Here is a 19,192-nt window from a genome sequence, read left to right on the forward strand (position 1 = left end):
TAGATCCTCACCAGTACTTGTTAACACTTGTGCATTAGCCATCCTAATGGGTGCGGAGTAGTATCTCATTATGGTTTTGATTTGCATCTCTAATAATTAGTGATGTAGAACATCTTTTCATGAGCTTGTGGGCCATTTGTATGTCTTCTTTGCAGAAATGGATATTCAAATTCTTTGCCCATTTTGAAACTGGATTGTTTAAATCCAGACAGAGCCTGTCTCGCTCTGTCAACCAGGCTGGAGGCGTGATCTTGGCTCTATTGCCCAGGCAGTGGCACGATCTCAGCTCACTGCAACATCTGTCTTCCTTCCTGAGCTTAAGCGATTCTCCTGCCTCAGCCTCCTGAGTAGCTGCGATTATAGGCACACACCATCACGCCTGGCTAATTTTTTTTTTTTTTAAGTAGAGACGGGGGTTTCACCATGTTGGCCAAGCTGGTCTTGAACTCCTGACCTCAGGTGATCCACCCACCTCAGCCTCCCAAAGTGCTGGGATTATAGGCATGAGCCACAGTGCCCGGCCTGTGTGTTCTAGATCTTAATCTCTTATCAGATATATGACTTATATATTCTTCCATTCTGTGGGGGTTGCCCTTTCACTCTGTTGATGGTGTCTTTTGATACACCAAAGTTTTAAATTTTGATGTAGTCCAATTTACCTATTTCTAATTTTGTTGCCTGTGCCTTTAGTGTCATATCCAAGAAATCTTGCTAAATCCAATGTCATAAAGCTGTTCCCCTAGGTTGTCTTTAAGAATGTTACAGTTTTAGTTCAGGTTTTTAAAAGGTTTGTGATAATGCATGCTCTGTCTTCAATAATGATTCTGGGGAGGACTTCCTCACCAAAGCAACAACACTCAGGGCTTTGTAAATATCAGTGTGAATCTAGGAACTGGGCAATTGATGACATGAATGTGATATTTGAAGGCTTCAATTCAAAAGGAATGATTAAGTATCTCCATATTTCTATCAGTATCCTGGGAGCTAGTGAAGATGAAAACCATGGTCTCTCTTCTCTAGGGACTTAAGGCAAGATGTTGCAGGCACACACGTGAAATTATTGCATTGCAAGGCAGAATCCAATGAGGCACCTAGCTAGGCACTAGGACCAAGGACTATAAGAACTCAGAAAGGGATCACCACCATGAGCTTCAGGGGACAGAGAAACCTTCAGGGTAAAGATGTAGCTTGATCTGGGTCCACATTGGACAAGATTTGGAGAAGCAGAGAAGACTGGAGAGGATTTTATACTAACTGCAATAATCTTTGCCATGTACTCAGCACCTACTATGTTCCAAGCACTGTGCTCTGCCCACTGCATACATTATCTCAATGACTACTCCTAACCCTACATTTATCATTGTCTATTTGATCATTGCAAGCACTGAAGCTCAGAGATTTTCCTAAGATGACCCAGATAGTAAGTTGTAAAGCAGAGACTTGAAGCCAGGTTTATTTATCTCAAAGCCTCTACTCTTAATCACTGTACTATTGTAGTACCAAAGCTTTAACACAGGGAGAAAGCAGACATCCCCGACAGAGAGAAAAGAATAACACAGTGCACATAAATGGCAGAGGCAGGATATTTAAGATCAGAGAGGAGAACAGGCTGGATGGGAAGGTTCAGGGTCCAGGACTGTGGGATATAAAGTTGGATCAATGGAGTGAGCAGGATTACAGGGTGCCTTTAATGGAAGCATGGGAAATGTGGTCTTGACCTGCTAGAATGACAGAATCACACATAGAATTTCAGCTCTAACCTTCCAGTCTGCCTCTTTTCTCTATAAAATGAGAAAATTGAGGTCTCAAGAGGTTAAGCAACTTGTGGATGGTCATAGACGATAGGGAACCATTGCAAATTCTTGAGCATGGTGTTGACGGGGAAGAAAACAGTATTCCAGATCAGTTAGTGTGGCAATAAAACACATGACGGGTGACTGAAGGGAAGCAGCAAAAACTGGCAGAAAAAAACAAGCAGCTCTTCCTCTGTTTTTTGCCAAAGGATACCTCCCTCAACAATGGGTGTTTCTAGGGAGCATCATAGACGAGATTCCAGCTCTACTCCTTCTTGCTGAGGTTTGTCGCTTAAGCATCTGGAGACAGGTTGGGTACGGTGGCTCACACCTGTAATCCTAGCACTTTGGGAGGCCAAGGTGGGTAGATCACCTGAGGTCAGGAGTTCAAGACCAGCCTGACCAATATGGTGGAATCCTGTCTACTAAAAATACAAAAATTAGCCAGGTGTGGTGGTGGGCACCTATAGTCCCAGCTACTCAGGAGGCTGAGACAGGAGAATCACTTGAAACCAGGAGGCAGAGGTTGCAGTGAGCCGAGATCGCGCCACTGCACTCCAGTCTGGGTAACAGAGCGTAACACCATCTCAAAAGAAAAAAAAAAAAGAATCGGGAGACAGCTTGTAGGGGCAAGTGCCATCAGAAAGGTCAGAATCACCTTCCCCTGCCAGGCTCAGTGCCCTTTGATGGCCCAAATGACAGAAAACACAGCTTCCCCAGCAGCGGCCTGTCCCCATCCTTCCCACTTCCTCCAATAGAAAGCCTGTCTGGGGTGCAATGTCTCAGATCAGTGACACGTGACTCTGAAGAGCCAATGGCCAGGAATGGCTTCTGGCACCTTCTTCATGTTGCCTTCCTGAATGTGAGCCTCGGCCAGGCCTCTGTGAACCTAACTCACCTGTCCCATGGAGGCCAACATACTGGGAGAGGTAAGACAAGACACTCTGTTCCCCAGGCAAGAATGTTGACCCCACCTTGCTTGAACTAAGCCCTTGTAGGGCAGAACTCCAGTTATCCATCTATGTCTATCCAAGAAAGCCCTGCCCTGGCTGACTATTGTCCTCTGAGGTTCTCTTTGCTTAATTAATTCTAATAATAGCTGCCATCCGTTGAGCACTTATTCCATGTTGATCACTGGGCTCAGCATTTGGCATGCATGATCTCATTTTATTCCTACAACCCATAATGAAGATATTATTATCCTTGTTTTGCACATGATGAGACTGAGGTTCAGGACTGTTTAATTTGCCTAAAACCACATACTTAAAGGAGCCAAGACTCAAACACAAGGCTTTCTCTCTCCAAAGCCTTTGCTTTTACTCATATGATTGACTGCATTCTACACTTCAGTCCTTGGAGAGGGTAGAGGTTCTGCAGTGGAGAGTCAGGCTTCAAAGAGTGGCCTTGTGGCTTCTAGACACCACCGTTTCTCTGTTCCTGGGAGCCAAAAGCCTGATCTCTTTCCCAAACCAAACTCTTGGGCCCAAATACAAATGGTATCTGGACCCTTATTCTTCTCCCAGTAATGATGCTCAAGAAAAACAAAGGACCTTGAAGTTCCTTCTCCACTTTCACCCAGGGGGCATCATGCAGGCATGCTTTGGCCAAGCGGAATGGTGCTGCCATTTGTACAGTCATTCTTTTAATGAATACTTATTGAGGGCCAGCCACAGTTAGGCACATTCTAGGTGCTGAAGACACAACTGGGAACAAGTCAGAAAGAATTTCTACCCTCCCAGAGTTTACATTCTAGCTGGGAGGAAAGGCCAAAACAAAACACACACCAAAACCCTGCACGTACATCTGTAGTAAAGAGCAGGCAGTGGTAATGCTAGGAAGAAAAACAAAGCAGGATAACAGGGATGGACAGTGAGGAGAAACAGGATCTTATAAAGCCCCTCTGAGGATGAAATATTGAACAGAGACCTGAATGAAGTACATGGGAACCATGGGGTGATCCAGGGGAAGAGCATTGCAAGCAGAGAGAAGGGCAAGTGCAAAAGTCTTACAGTAGGAGTAAGCTTGGTCTGTTTTAAGGACTAGGAAGAAGGCCAGTGTGGTTCAAGCAGACAGAGTGAAGGGGCATGCTGGAGAAAAGGACAGGGTGGGCAGTAGAAGCCAGATAATAGGGCCTTCCAGGCCACAGTGAGTTTGGATCTCAAATATGCTGTGCTGGGGACCCAGGCACTGTGGTGTGTCACTCAGGTGTGGTACCTCTGCATAGCTACAGAAAGGAGAGAGACTGTATAAAGAGCATAAAGACAGCTCAGTGAGTCAGCCCACCTGGCTCTGACTCCCACCTTGAACTTGAAGCAGCAAATGAAGTCCAGGGTTTGGTACCCAAGAGGGAAGGTGGGGAAGGTCTGACGATTGCCTGAGGCGGAAGAAGGAACTGTTGACCCTGTATGTCTCATTTACCTTCTCCATCAAAGGGTTTGAATTATCAATGGGTGCTCAAACATTTTTTTGAGACAGAGTTTCACTCTCGTCACCCAGGCTGGAGTGCAATGGCACGATCTCAGTTCACTGCAACCTCTGCCTCCCAGGTTCAAGCGATTCTCCTGCCACAGCCTCCCGAGTAGCTGGGAATACAGGTGCTGGCCACCTTGCCTAGCTAGTTTTTGTATTTTTAGTAGAGATAGCGTTTCATCATGCTGGCCAGGCTGGTCTTGAACTCCTGACCGCAGGTGATCCACCTGCCTCAGCCTCCAAAAGTACCAGGATTATAGGCGTGAGCCACCGTGCCCAGCTGCCCAAACATTTTACAATTAGAATCTCTTTTTATAAGCAAAATTTTCCATATAAGCTGACAGTGTGCCACTTTCCTCTGTGATCTGCTTCATTTCACAGATTCCTTAGAACAGCTCCATGAGACAGGTACTCTGAATACTCCCACTTTACAGATGGGGAAGCTCAAATGCAGAGAGGTTGGGCAACACGCCCAAGGTCAATGAACGCAGAACTGCTGCAGTGGGAGCGGGGTGGGTGACACCCACTAGGGAGGCGCTTTCAAACTCCTACTGCTCCAAGGAGCAAGCTAGAAAATCCCATTTCTCAGGCCCCTTCCACTAGGACACACTATGAGCTTAACACTGCTAAGAACTCACTGAGAAATGGTGACATTTGGGGGCGGCTCCTTCAGTGCTTTGTTTGGCTTCTTTTTAAAATTATAAATGGTGGTTTGAAAGTTGTTGGAAGGGGGAAAATCAGATGAAGAATCAGGGATGTGGCTGAAGCAGTCAGTGTAGCAGAGAAGCAATGTAGCTGTCAGCAGCCTACCCAGGCCCCCAAATGGGCACAGCCCTGCATTTCTGGCCTGAGGCCTGCCAAGGTCTTAGGTGAACTTCAGCGCTTTCTACAGCACCCCTGTCTCAGCACTCTTTGGCGGATGTCCTGATTGGCTGGGAGATTGTTGTTTCCTGATACAGTGGTGATTACTTCTGAAAGATGGGGTAATACCAACAGCTATCTTTTCTGACCATTTACTGTGCAGCATCACTGTGCAAAGCATTTTTATACATATCCTATTGAATCCTCTCAAAACTCCTGTGAGGCAAGCAGGCACCCCAGTGGCCTCATCCTAGTTCTGGCCCTGGTGACATTATGATTGCCTCCATCCTCCACTTGACAGGTACAGAAACTGAGGTTCAGGGAGGTGAAGTAAATTCCCCCAGATCACACAGCTAGCAAACAGCTGAGCTTCTACGCTCATCTTAAGACTCAGTTGAAATGGATTTTTTAAAAGATGTATTTTGGGCTCTTCACTATACAGAAAACCGAATTTGCCTATCACTAAGGTTACTAATAGGCCTAACATCTGTGAAAACTTATCTATCAGCTGGTCCTGAAATGTTCTGAAATGAGTCTGAGTGCAAGATGCCTGTGACAACTGAATAGTTTAAAAAATTCTCCATGGGAGCTGAACCCCTATTAAGACAGATCTTTATTTTTGTTCCTGAATGCCACATTTAGAAACAAAATGTCATATTTTAATATAGGAATGTCACAAGTGACAAAGCATATGTTGCAACTTGGCTTCTAATGGTTGTAAAAAAAAAAAAAAAAAAAGAGAGAGGTAAATTATCATAATGTTGGGATCTTCTCAATTATATTTGCATTTTCATTTCTACCAGAAGTCCATTTTAGCAAAGGAATGTAACCTTAGTCACTTGAATCTGCTCTTCCCTAGAAAACAATTGTAAATGTAATAAGCGAAAAGAATAGAAAATGCCCACAGGGGGAAAAAAATGATCCATCTGGGGTCAGAGCCATGAGGTAGATTGATTCATTCTTCTAGCATTCTTATTCAGGAAGGAAAACTTGAACATTTTCTAGACTTCAGAATATTGAAGATTTGCAAGGAGTTGGGGGAAAGGGAAAAGGAATGAAATTTCAGTCCCACTGGCAGGGATCAAATAGAGATTTCCTCAACTTTTAAAGAACCGTTTTACATGTCCCAATCACCTCACAGTTCCTGAGTCTCTCTTCTGCATAAGGCATGTACTAGTTGTTATGGGAGGATACAATAAGGTCATGATTGCTTTAAAATTATTCATAATAAGAACACATTTTGAGACTTGATTCTAACTGTTAAACTTAAATTTGAGCAATTTAATTGCCCGTTGAATAGGAATGAAATCCCACCGGCAGGCAGTTATTTCTTACAACCACTGTGTGTGAAATTGAAATCTTAAGATACCATTTCAAATATTCACCTTCTCTAAGGAAGTTCTCCCCAAAGAGTTGTGCAAGATAAGAAACTGACCCAAAGTCATATGCAGTAATCTCTTTTTCTTTACACTCTCAGGTCAAAGTAGAAGCATATTATTAAAAAGAAACTTTATGCCCTGAAGTTGGCTGTTCCGAGGTTACCTCTTGGAACCCAAGGATATATTTATTTTAACAACTGACTTAAGCCCCATGCAGAACTGTAACAAGGAAAGTAATAATTTATCAGATTAAATAAAAACAAGGAGATGTGGCCAGGCACGGTGGCTCACGCCTGGAATCCCAGCACTTTGGGAGGCCGAGGCAGGTGGATCGCCTTAGGTCAGGAGTTTGAGACCAGCCTGGCCAACATGGCGAAACCCCATCTCCACTAAAAATACAAAAAATTAGCTGGGCGTGGTGGTGGGCACCTGTAATCCCAGCTACTTGGGAGGCTGAGGCAGGGAGAATTGCTTGAACCCAGGAGGCGGAAGTTGCAGTGAGCTGAGATTGCACCATTGCACTCCAGCCTGGGCATCAGAGAGAGACTCCATCTCAAAAAACAAACAAACAAACAACACCCAAGCAGATGCAAACAGGTCATTTAGTCACCACTATAATGACCATGAAAATAGAAAACACTTACATGTTTTATTTAGGAGAAGGGGGTGAGGTGAAGGGATCCTGTTTCCTGCTTTTACAACACAGGAAATAGTTTCCAAATTTGGGTGGGCAAATCTTATTTTAAACCCCCATTTCACCTTTAAATTTAATGTCAAGCTCTTTTAAAATTACCTTCATGATGCCCTTTGCCATAACATAGCAGCTGCCATTTATGAGTGCTTACTATATACCAGTTGCTTTTCATGCAAGCAACCTCATATCTGTTATTACCCCCATGCCATTACAAATCTATGTGCCACCCTTTTGTGCACTACTCATATAATCCCCGCAATAACTTAGGCAATAGGATCTGTCATCTCCATTTTACAGATGAGGATACTGGGAGTTTATTTTATTTGTTTGTTTGTTTATCTGTTTATTTATTTTGAGACAGAGTCTCGCTGTGTCACCCAGGCTGGAGTGCAGTGGCAGTCTTGGCTCACTGCAACCTTCGCCTCCCGGGGTTCAAGCAATTCTCCTGTCTCAGCCGCCCGAGTAGCTGGGGTTACAGGCATGTCCCACCACACCCGGCTAATTTTTGTATGTTTAGTAGAGATGGGGTTTCGCCATGTTGGGCAGGCCAGTCACGAATTCCTGACCTCAAGTGATCCGCTCACCTTGGCCTCTCAAAGTGCTGGGATTCCAGGTGTGAGTCACTGAGCCTGGCCAGGATACTGGGAGTTTAAATTCCTGCTGTGAGCCCAGGTTCACACAGGTGGTCAAGGGTGGGCTAGAATCCAGGTAGCCTGACTCCAGAGCTACTACCACATACTGCCTCCTCAGATTAAATAATTTTCCTAGGCCGTGCTAGCTGATACGTTTTAAGAGTCTAAATCAAACCCAGGCAGTTGGGTTCCAAAATTCCAGCATTTAACCACCACATTGACTGGTTAAAGTAGGTAAACTGTTCATCACAACCTATATGTTTATTTTCATTTCTGTTAGAAATGAAAGTAGTGTGGTAGTGTGGTAGGTTACATATTTATCACATAGTTTAGACTTGCCTAAAATTCTAAGAATTTTATTTTTTAGATTAAAAACAAGGGTCTATTGGGGAAAAAAAAAAACTTTTTTTTTTTTTTTTTTTTTTTTGAGACAGGGTCTCACTCTGTTCCCCAGACTGGAGGGCAGTGGTGTGATCATGGCTCACTGCAGCCTCAACGTCCTGGGCTCAAGCAATCCTCCCACCTCTGCCTCCTGAGTAGCTAGGATTTCAGGGAAGCACCACCACACCCAGCTAATTATTTTTCTTTTTTCTTTTTTGTAGGAATGGGGGCTCACTGTGTTGCTCAGGCTAGCCTGGGCCTCCCAGAGTGCTGGGATTACAGGCATGAGCCACCAAGCACAGCCGTAAAAAAGTCTTTTTGTATACTGAAGGCTCCACTTGGACAAAAATTTGCTCTTAAGGCTTTCTTTGAGATACACACACACACACACACACACACACACACACACACACACACACACAGCTTTTGATTATACCCATGAGGGACCCAAGCCTTGGGACACAGGGACCAGAAAATGACAAAAGCATGCAGGCAGTAGTAAACTATGGTTATACTTGTAACAAGTCATGAAGCTTTGGCTCTGAACAGGGAAAATGAAGCACTCAGGGATTCACTTCTGACTTCAACTACCATCTTTCAGGGTGAGCTCATCCAGGCCCATGTGCCATCTTGAAAATGGGAACAAAAATGTATGCCTATGATCCAGACTGATCATATAATACTATGGATCCTGAAAGTACGTTCCCTCTTTGCAAGCCTTAGTGACTGGCATCACGCACAAATAGGCCTTTCAGTTTCTGAACGCAGATATTTTCAAGGACCTCTGAGGCCCAGGAGAGACAAACGTTTTCTCCATGGAAGGGCAGACTATTGGCCTCCCCTCTCTTACCCTCTGTGTTCCTACCTCTTTCTAGAAGGAGGCTGAGAGGGGAAGCCTGAAACCCCAAATCAAGTCCGCCTTCTTTCTCTGTGCCTGACCCAGGGCAAAATAATCTCCCTAATACTGTTCTGGATCACTGGAAAAACACTTTCTCTGGTCGGGGTACTACTGGCACTTTACATGGGGGCAGTTTAACCGCAGGAGTCCGCTCTCTGAAAGGTGCTGAGGGAGGGGATTCCGACACCAGCCGACTGAGAGGAGCCCTGGCCCCACGAAGTCCCTCCCAGCCACCCTCCCTCTGGGATTAGCTGCCCTGACTCTGCTCAGGCGTCCCCAGCCCGTGCAGTCCCGGCTCGCGCACCCCCATCGCCTCTGCAGAGCGCGGCCGCAGCCTGGAGCCCGCAGCCGGTAGCCCGCAGAGCCGCGCTGTCCGGGGCATCCCGGTGCTCGGCGTCCGTGGACCTGGGATCTCGAACCTGGGACGGGCTCAAAATCCACTCGGAACACTTGCATTTCTGTAGGTGCTTATTTCACATTCTTGTTTTTTCTTGCTTGCTCGAGCTGTTCGTGGGTTACTTTCTGCCTTAGTTAAACCAAAAGGGAAAGGCTGAAGGGGGGAAGCCCTGAAGAATTATTTAGTGGCTGCCCAGCCTCCTCTCCAAGGAGAGGTGTTAGCTGAGCGGATCTCCCCGTCCCCGACACTGGCCCCTTTAAGAAGCCAAGTCAGTCCTGATGCTGCTGTTTGTATTGCTAATCCCCAGGAGCCCCGTTAAAAAAAAAAAAAAAAAAAAAAAAAAAAAAAAAGAAGAAGAAGAAAAAAGGGGAGGTGGGGGAACCGGGCAGCTGTCTCTTTAAATGTGATTTCCTTCTATTGTATTTGAATCGTGATCAGGAAAAAGGAAATGAAACCAGAGACAGAGGGAAGCTGAGCGAAAATAGACCTTCCCGAGAGAGGAGGAAGCCCGGGGAGAGACGCACAGTCCCCTCCCCGCCCCCAGGCCGCCGCCCCCGTTCTGCCCTCCGCGGCGAGCAGCGCCCGCTACCCGGGCCGAAGGTGCGAGGGGCTCGGGGCGGCCGGGCGGGCGTGCACCATCCCCGCGGGCGGCGCGGAGCCGGCGACAGCGCGCGAGAGGGACCGGGCGGCGGAGGCGGCGGGACCGGGATGGAAGGTTAAGTCCTGAGCAGCAGCAGCAGCTGCAGCCGCCCGGGGCCAGGCTGCGCGCCCCGGCCCCCGCCTCGGCCGCGGCGCGCCCGCAGCCCGGTGATTCGCTCTCTCTCTTTGGCATTTGAAGGGAGCGCGGTGACTGTCCTTGAGCGCGGAGGGGCGAGCTCGCCGCCGGAGCGCCGGAGCAAGCGGAGGCGCAGGAGCGGCGGCGGCGGCGCCCGAGCACCCGAGGGGGTCCGAGTCCCGGCAGCCGGCCAGCCCCGCGCCACAAAGGGAGCGCCCCTGCCGCCCGGCACGCCGCCTCCCTCCCCAATGTCCTCGGCCATCGAAAGGAAGAGCCTGGACCCTTCAGAGTAAGTGCGGCGCCCCTGCCCCTGCCACCCCCGGTGTCCACGGCCTCGCGTCCCGGAGCGGCTGGGGGACCCGGGCGGCCCTCGAGGGGACTCCAGGTGCGCGCCTGCGGCGTGCTCTTGGCCTCCTGTGCGGAGCGTTGGGCTCCCTCTTCCTCCCGGGTGACTTCGGGGGCGCTGGGAGAGGGACTGGGCGGTGGGCGGCAGGGAGAGGGGTCGGCTCGGCGCCTCTGCGGGCCACTCCAGGCTATCAGGACGCTGCCTAAAGCCACCGCGGGCCAGAAAGTTTGCACGGGAGCAGGCACAAGGGGAGCCTGGCGGCGTGCAGGTGCAGTCCGGAGAGCGTTCCGTGCTTGACTCGGCTCCCTTCTCACCTCTCCTTCTCGGCCCTTTCTCTTTGTCCATTTGGTCTTGGAAAGGGTAACATTCCAAGTGGAGGCCTCCAGGGTCCCCAGCGGCCGCCTTCCCGGTCCGCAGGTGGAGCCGCTGCCAGCCGCGCGGGTAACGGGCGGGTGAGGGGTCCGACCGTCCACCTCGGAGCTGGCTCTGGGCCTCCGGGGATTTCTAGAGCAGCGAAATCGGAGTAAATCTGAGTACGTGTAGCCCTCCTCGGGGTCCACCGATGGGGGCCTGTGAACCTCGAAAGTTAATGCACCATTTTGTGTACAGGTGAATTCTTCTAGGGAGTAGAGTCTCGTAGTTTTTAGCATAGTCTCAAAAGGGTTTGGGGTCAGGGAACCAGAGCTCTAGAGCATTGACCGCATCTGTTTTCTGAGCCTCGTACTGGTTTGGAATGTTTTTCTATCTCTCACCAATTCTTTAGTGTTAACATGGGTAGCAAGGGGTGTTTAAGATATCATTTTCCTGTCAACGCAAATGCCCTTTTAAGAGTCATTAGCTGTCTGGTTTTGAGAATTTTTATTCCTTTGAAGTCCCCCTCTAATCCTTTGAAGGGATTTGTTACACAAGACCAAAGGAGCTGGTTAATGACTTGTCCATTTGTGCTTTTAAGAGACATTTGTTTTGTTTTTTCTTTTCCTGGTTTAAAAGAATTGTGCTTTCCTGCTTGAAATACCGCACACACACACACATACACCCTTCAATTTCGGCTTTCTATGGTGTTTATTTACCTGGGTTTTACCCTCAGTTAGCAGCATAAAAGCTCAGCATGTTCTCATAAAACACAGGAAGTACCACCATCCAATGAGAATATAAACATCACTATTCCGTCTTGAAGGTTAAGACACCAGTTCTGTAATGAGCTAGGTTTGTTGTAGCAAAAACCCCCACTTCCTTCAACAAATTCTCAGGAGAAAAATAACATTTCTTTTTAAAAGTATGTTTATGTCAACAATGGGTTTAAAGGGTGGTTTGATCACTTTTTAAAAAATAAACTTAAAATTACAACTGAGCTTTGAGTTTCAGAGACTGGGCAAGATCATAGTAACACAATAAGGGAGTGAATTGGATGAATTGGTGCCTCATGCCTTTTTGATCAGCAGAATTTAGTCACTAATCCTTTCAATAGAAGGTAAATCTGAAGGTTTCATTTCCCTGAAGGAAGTTTGCATCTTTCAAAGTTTGTGCTTTTTCACTGAGGTTAGAAAACTGAAACATCCTAACTTCCTAACACAGCAGGTATCTACTGCTGGAGGCTCACCAGCTCCTTCCTTCACTTCACTATTTGCCCAGCGAAGATAGTTTCTGATCAAAGAGGGACAAGCTAGTTGAGAAATTGCAGCAGCACATTCTCCACCCCCTTAGAAATTGTTATGATTATCCCAGAAATCCAGGCTGAAATGATACTCAGGTGTAATATTCAAGATAAGGGTCTGGGAGAATATAAAATATTAATTTGAGGGTGAATCAATCTCATTCATTGTCTTGGATTGCCCACTAAGTATAATGTGATATTATCAATTAATTATAGAAAGACAGAGCCAATATCTTATACTTTACTTCTCCATCTCATCTCAGGCCATCACCATAACTCTTTTACTTTACGTTCCTCCTGTTGTCCAGTATCCTACTAGATGCTTCATTGTGTACTTCCTCAAAGCCGACTTGGGTCATTACAATCAGCATCTCCAAATTACAGATGGAGACTTGCCTAGCTATATGCAAATGAAACATTTGGACAGAAAGCCAGCCAGAATTCATGAACACAGAGATTCCCTTGCTATGCCACTGGTGGCCCCCACTGCCTCCCCTGTGAGTAACAAGAGCAGTTCATTTGAATTCCAGGCAGTTTTGCACCAGCTAAGGGCAAATTATCCTCTTTCACAGTCCTTTGGCAGCATCTGCATCGGGACATCCAATGTCTGTCGAGGTCCCATGAGTGGTTTTGAAAGCCCAGAGTAAGACCATGGGCTGTGGAAAGAGAAGAGATGCAATTCCGAGTTGATACACATAAAAACGCTAGGGTATTACTTATTAGAAGGGAAAATGGCAGTCCTTATATACAATCTGTAGAAACAAAGGAAAGAAAGCAAGGCTTCAGTGAATGAAACCCTGTCTCTACTAAAAATACAAAAAATTAACTGGGCCTGGTGGCGGATGCCTGTAATCCCAGCTACTTGGGAGGCTGAGGCAGGAGAATGGCGCGAACCCAGGAGGTGGAGCTTGCAGTGAGCCGAGATCGTGCCATTGCACTCCAGCCTGGGCTACAAATTTGTAGCAAGACTCTGTCTCAAAAAAAAAAAAAAAAAAAAAAGAAACTATAGTTTTGATTTTTTTGAGCTAGGGTCTCACTGTGTTGTCTAGGCTAGAGTGCAGTGCTCACTGCAGCCTCAACTTCCTGTACTGAGGTGATCCTCCCACCTCAGCCTCCTGGGTAGCTGGGACTACAGGCTCATGCCACCAAGCCTGGGCAATTTTTTATATTTTTTGTAGAGACAGGATTTTGCCATGTTGCCCGGGCTGGCCTCAAACTCCTGGGCTCAAGTGATCCTCCTGCCTTGGCCTCCCAAAGTGCTGGGATTACAAACGTGAGCCACTGTGCCTGGCCATTTTTTTTTTTCCCAGATAAACTAACTTGAACTTCACATTTTCTTGTTCCAAAAATGATAATCTCATGAAGTGCTATTACACTGTATCTAGAAAGTGTGGGCATGGCTTTAACACTCCTAAATATTCACAAGAAAGGCTTCATTCTTCACATGACAGAATCCTCTGAAGTTGTCAAGAGTGTTGTAGACATTGAGCCACCTAGCCTCCTGTCCCCAAGTATAATGACTGCTGGGCTTTGTGGGCTCAGACCAATTAGGACACAAGGTCACCTGGTAAGTTAGTACTAGTTAGAAATAGGAGACGTGGATTTATACCTGCAGGGCACCCAGGAGGAAACTCCCTTTGGGAATTTTACAGTTGGAAGAAGGTCTGGTTTTTGAAACATAATAGATTTTTAAGAAATAGATTTGTGTTTAAGGTTCCAGAGAACACTTGCTAATTATTACAAATCAACAAGTATTAAGTGTTTCCTGTGTCCCATTTGGGGGACACTAGAATAATTCCTTCCACTCGTTTATTTTCTTTTAGCAAAATTATTTATTTTTAAATGTTAAAAAAGTACTCAGATTCCAGTGAAGCAAAGTGAACAAGAGATACTATGCATGGCACATTAATGAAAGAACGCGTGTCACAGCCTATTAACAATTGCTGGATTGAGATGTCAATGACTGTTTAATTGCCTTCCACTCTCTTTGAAATAATCATTGCCCCCACTTCATTTTCTTCCTCAAATCAACTTTATCCGAATCAGCTTTACTGTTATAAAAATGTTCAGGTAAGGAAAGAAAGGCCTATTTGATGTTCTTCATAAGTGTAACAATGGCCTTACAATATGGGATTTTCCTCCAAGTATTCCTTCAGTAGGAAGAATGGAAAACGGAATTTCTGTAAAAGAGTAAAACTTGGCCGGGCGCGGTGGCTCACGCCTGTAATCCCAACACTTTGGGAGGCCGAGACGGGCGGATCACGAGGTCAGGAGATCGAGACCATCCTGGCTAACACGGTGAAACCCCGTCTCTACTAAAAAGAAGTACAAAAAACTAGCCGGGCGAGGTGGCGGGCGCCTGTAGTCCCAGCTACTCGGGAGGCTGAGGCGGGAGAATGGCGTAAACCCGGGAGGCGGAGCTTGCAGTGAGCGGAGATCCGGCCACTGCACTCCAGCCTGGGCGACAGAGCGAGACTCCGTCTCAAAAAAAAAAAAAAAAAAAAAAAAAAGAGTAAAACTAGGAGAATTCCTATTATATCCTGATGGAATTTTTATTTTGGAAAGAGAAAGCAGCCTAAAATAATTTTTGGTCTCATTCTTCTTTCTTCCTCACCTCTGCTTTTGTGCGGGTGGGAAGGGCTGGAGGGAGGATGGCACTTTATTCAACAGGGGATTTGCAGATTCTTAGCTCTCTGGGTCGTCCGCTGCCCTGGTGGTGAGCGACTCTTTTAGTCCAGGGTGCCTCCTCTGAGGTTAGGCAGTGCCCACTAACCTCAGAGGAGGGTTCAGGGTATAGGAGGAGGAAAATGAGGGAAATCTGTGAAGACAGAGAGGGAGAGTCAGCGGGGAGAGAGGGAAAAAGCAGAAGGAGACCAGAGGTGCCCAGGTAGTGCTGGGCATGGGCCAGGGGCACAGTGCCACCTGCAGTTGCCTTTGATGCCTCTTGGTGCCTTGTGTTGACTTCTTAGAGATCTAGGGAGTAAGGTCTGGCTCTCTCCCGTCTTAACCCAAGGTTGGTTGGGACTCTGCAATCTGGCCAAGGGATGTGTTGTCCTGTCCCTTCTCCCTTAGGTCACCAAAAGGCAGTCAGGTGAGGTACCCTGTCTGGCCCAAAATGATCTGGGACCCCCGGTGCTGGTCTCACCCTGGTGAGGCTGTCCCTGATGCTTGGCCTTCTCTCCAGGGAACCAGTGGATGAGGTGCTGCAGATCCCCCCGTCCCTGCTGACATGCGGCGGCTGCCAGCAGAATATCGGGGACCGCTACTTCCTGAAGGCCATCGACCAGTACTGGCACGAGGACTGCCTGAGCTGCGACCTCTGTGGCTGCCGGCTGGGCGAGGTGGGGCGGCGCCTCTACTACAAACTGGGCCGGAAGCTCTGCCGGAGAGACTATCTCAGGTACTCTCCGCGGCACTCCACTGGGGCCCTCGGAAGGGAGGCTGGGGGGTCCTTGGACATCTGCAGTCTGTGCATGTTGCCCCCGACCCTGTTCCAGGCTTAGACACCACCTATAGAAAGAGGTCAGGCTGCAGAAACTGAGTCTCAGCTCCCCTGCCGAGAAGCAGAGGGCATTTCTTCCTGTTTGAGAAGCATATTTTCAGGGTTACGTTCCTATGTGGTAAAATACTAATATCTTTAAAGGCAAGAGAATTGTAACCCCAAAATTCAGAGTTGTTCCCTTGGGGAGCGGGAGAAGCCAGGGGATGGGGTTGAGGAGGAGTAGGCACGGAGGATCAGAGGAACTGGGAGTGTTTCTAACTTAGGAGGTGGGCTCTGAGGACCTCATTTGAATGCTTCAGAACACACACACACACACACACACACACACACACACACACACACACATATATATGTTATAAATATTCTTTTGTATGACTCCAGTATTATATGATGAGAAATTTAACAATAGAAAGCATGTGGAGCTCCAAGCATTGACTCATAGCAGGAAGGCAGTCTTTGAAGAACGGAAGGCAAAGGCCCTGCAGGCAGTTGGAGGTTCGAGTCCCAACACCGTTGCTTCCTAGTGGCCTTGGGAAAGTTACTTAACCTTCCTAAGACTCGATTTCCTCATCTGTAAAATGGGGATCATAATAGCACCTACCTCTAAGGATGTGGGGAGGATTTGATGGAATAATGCAGATAAACTACTTGACTCGGTATGGATCAAATAGATGTTAGCTGCTCTTATAACTTATCCTTATGACGTAATCATTATTTTCCAATCTAATGAGCAAAGGGATGGAAGAATGGAAGGGTAAAATAGGAACTCGACCACGCCAAGTAAGACAGGAGCTGAGGACATCTCCCATGCTTCCGTTGGCCATCCGAATTTTCCAGCACTCTGTGAATGCCTTTGCCTAGAATGTACTAGCGTTTCTAGTTTCCAAGGAGCTGCTGTGGAGGTAACTCTCTGTGCCCTCTACTGTCAGATCTGCTCAACTGTGTAGCTGTCAGGATTTCTCCGTCTTCCTGGAGCAGAGGGTCTGTGAGGCATGCTTCCCTGATGCACCCAGACCATCCAACCCATGGAAGCTTGTTGAGACCTCAGCGCCCTTGGCTGCTGGGCCAGCTTTTCCCCTCGAACCTGCCCTCGGAGCATTTGACGTTACAGAAACAAAACCAAACCGAAAAACTGCAGGCAGTTTCACAGTGAAGGAGGCTTTACCTAAAGACTGATGGAAGAAGCTTTTTGTCCTTCTTGAATTCCCAGATAAAGTCCTTGCAGTCCTTGCAGATATGGTGGTTCCGAGAAAATAAGTAGGGTTTTGCAATGATCATGCTTATAATTTTGGTCAGTTTTCCTTTTTTTAAGTCCCAAAAAATAGAACTGGGATAAATACAGACCTGGTTTTGCTCACTCCCACTTTGCCAAGTCAGTGAGAAGGCAGACGGGTAAATGAATCCCATCGGACCCTTGACTCCATCCCTGTCAAATCATTTGAATCTTATTAAATGAAGTGCAGATTGAGTAAGGTCAGAAGAGCCCCGGCTTCTCCCTATCTCTACCGTTTTATATAACATTCAGGAATAAAACCATTGCTGCCTGGGCTTGTTAATCCTTTCCATTTTCAAAAAGGAGAGGAAGGAAAAAAAAAAACAGTCTGGGAGAACCCAATGTTAATTAACTTGTGTCTTGGTGACATGAAATAATTCTTCTCCCTGCCACATTCCTAGGCAACATGTTAATTAACTCTGCGTTAGTGCAGGCATTTCCAGCCATCCTTTAACATTTATATTATTGTTATTAAAATGGGCAGCAGAGGGCTTAAGATGGGACACCTCTTGACAGAGGAGAAAAATTGTCTTTTGCTTCAGGGATGGTCCTTTAGCCAAGATCTTGTTTACTTGCATTCTTGGTATATCTGGCAGGATCTTTGAACAGGCAAGTTGGAAGAGTGACTGTAATGGGGTTGAATTCTAATTCACCCCTAGGATAACTTGTCCCCATGAGGATTTCCAGTGGCTGAGTTGCCTGTTACAGTTCTTTTCCGACATTTCGCTTCAAATATTCATGAGACCCCCATGCGGAACCTCAACTCTGCTGTGTTGTTGGGAACCTGGGAGCAACTGTTCATGTCTGTGCTGAGCCAGTCTCCTTGGATCCCTTTTCACTAATTCTAGTGTGCTGGGAGTGGTGGGGTGGTGGTGATGGCAGTGGTTTTGCTTTTAACAGCCAGCACCTGAATCTGTTAGAGCCTGAAGTATGCCTGCCCCCGCTACACCCCCAACGGACCTTAACCAGTGACAGACATGGTAGGACTACCAAGCCCTGCAGCCTTGCCTGAAGCCAGGCATGACTTATATTCCAGAGTCCCTCCCCTCTGAGGGACTTTGCCTGAGGTTACAACTTGGCTTGGCCTCCTCCCCTTCCTTCCAGCCTCCCCTGCTGCCTTCCAGGTTTTTCCTGAGAATGCATCATTCATAAATCACTGGCACATAAATCCTTGCCTCAGGGGCCACTTCTGGCATATCCAGCCTAGGATACCAATTCTTGGTGCCAGAGGTTAATGTTCAAGTAAGGTGTCAATTCCTGGCTTATTTTTTGCTAATATTAGAATCTCAGAATCCCAGAGCTGGAAAGGGCTACAAGGGCCTTCTCTTTCAGTTCCCTTGCTTTACGGCTTAAGTCACGGAAGCCTGTGCAGGGGACTCCGTTTGCTCAGGTCACCTGGTAAGTTAGAGGTGATGCTGGGACCTGAACTTGTCTCTCACATATTCGTCCTTTGTCCTTCCCTTCATTAGCTGCCTGATGTGGATTGTAATTTACCCCCTGACTTCCCTTTAATAAGCTCCCTCCTTCCTTAAGGATCGCCCACCCCAGGCGGTTGGATTCATGCCATGCACACTGTTTTCTCAGTCGTTCATCCTTGCTCAGGCCCAAACTTAACTTACAGAACAGTCAGGAAACCAGAACTGTCTTTCCACTCCGTGACCTCCAATGTGGCGGTTACCTGCCGCTCCACCATCTGCTACGTTGGGATAAAATGTTCTCCCCCAGTAATGAGTTTGCTCCCAGGCGGTGCTTTGGAAACACTCGGAAATCTTCAAATGGAAAGCAGGATTCGGAGGAAAATTAGCTGGCCCTGGCCCGAACAATGAGCTCTCCACTCATGGACCACCTCTTCTCAATTCCATTAATTTTGCCCAAATATTGCAAAATGTGTCAACTGCCCTTACGTCTCCTACAACCTCTCAGAATGTACCAATTGATTCTCTGATATCCTGAAATCAATCAGAACTTCCAGTAAGAGCAAGCACTCACCTAAAACTATCCTAAAGGTTTTATGTAGAAACCACCTGCTAATATGCTATGTTTTCAGCCACGAGTGAAAATTACTTCCTGCAGCAAGACTGGTGCAGCTGGGAATACACCCAAAATGTGTTAAAACGTAAGCAGCGTTGGCTTAGCCC

At 47.0% G+C, this 19,192-nt stretch overlaps 2 protein-coding genes across 5 annotated transcripts in view; both read left to right on the forward strand.

Moving 5' to 3' along the window:
• FBXO3 (F-box protein 3) overlaps nucleotides 1–19,192 on the forward strand; it is a 203,876-nt gene that overhangs the window by 56,222 nt on the left and 128,462 nt on the right. The gene's annotated exons all lie outside the window — the stretch shown is intronic.
• LMO2 (LIM domain only 2) overlaps nucleotides 1–19,192 on the forward strand; it is a 34,821-nt gene that overhangs the window by 13,102 nt on the left and 2,527 nt on the right. For 3 of the 4 annotated variants that reach the window (XM_050758787.1, XM_050758789.1, XM_050758788.1), the window contains 3 exons: nucleotides 9,943–10,104; nucleotides 10,343–10,568; nucleotides 15,464–15,679. In XM_050758787.1, the coding sequence (XP_050614744.1) occupies nucleotides 10,528–10,568; nucleotides 15,464–15,679 (257 nt within the window). In that variant the 5' untranslated portion in view covers nucleotides 9,943–10,104; nucleotides 10,343–10,527. Of the gene's footprint in view, nucleotides 1–8,931; nucleotides 9,568–9,942; nucleotides 10,105–10,342; nucleotides 10,569–15,463; nucleotides 15,680–19,192 lie in introns of those variants that run through there. The other variant, XM_050758790.1, reaches the window with a different exon arrangement.

The sequence above is a fragment of the Macaca thibetana genome, chromosome 14, assembly GCF_024542745.1.
Source record: "Macaca thibetana thibetana isolate TM-01 chromosome 14, ASM2454274v1, whole genome shotgun sequence".
NCBI lineage: Eukaryota > Metazoa > Chordata > Mammalia > Primates > Cercopithecidae > Macaca > Macaca thibetana.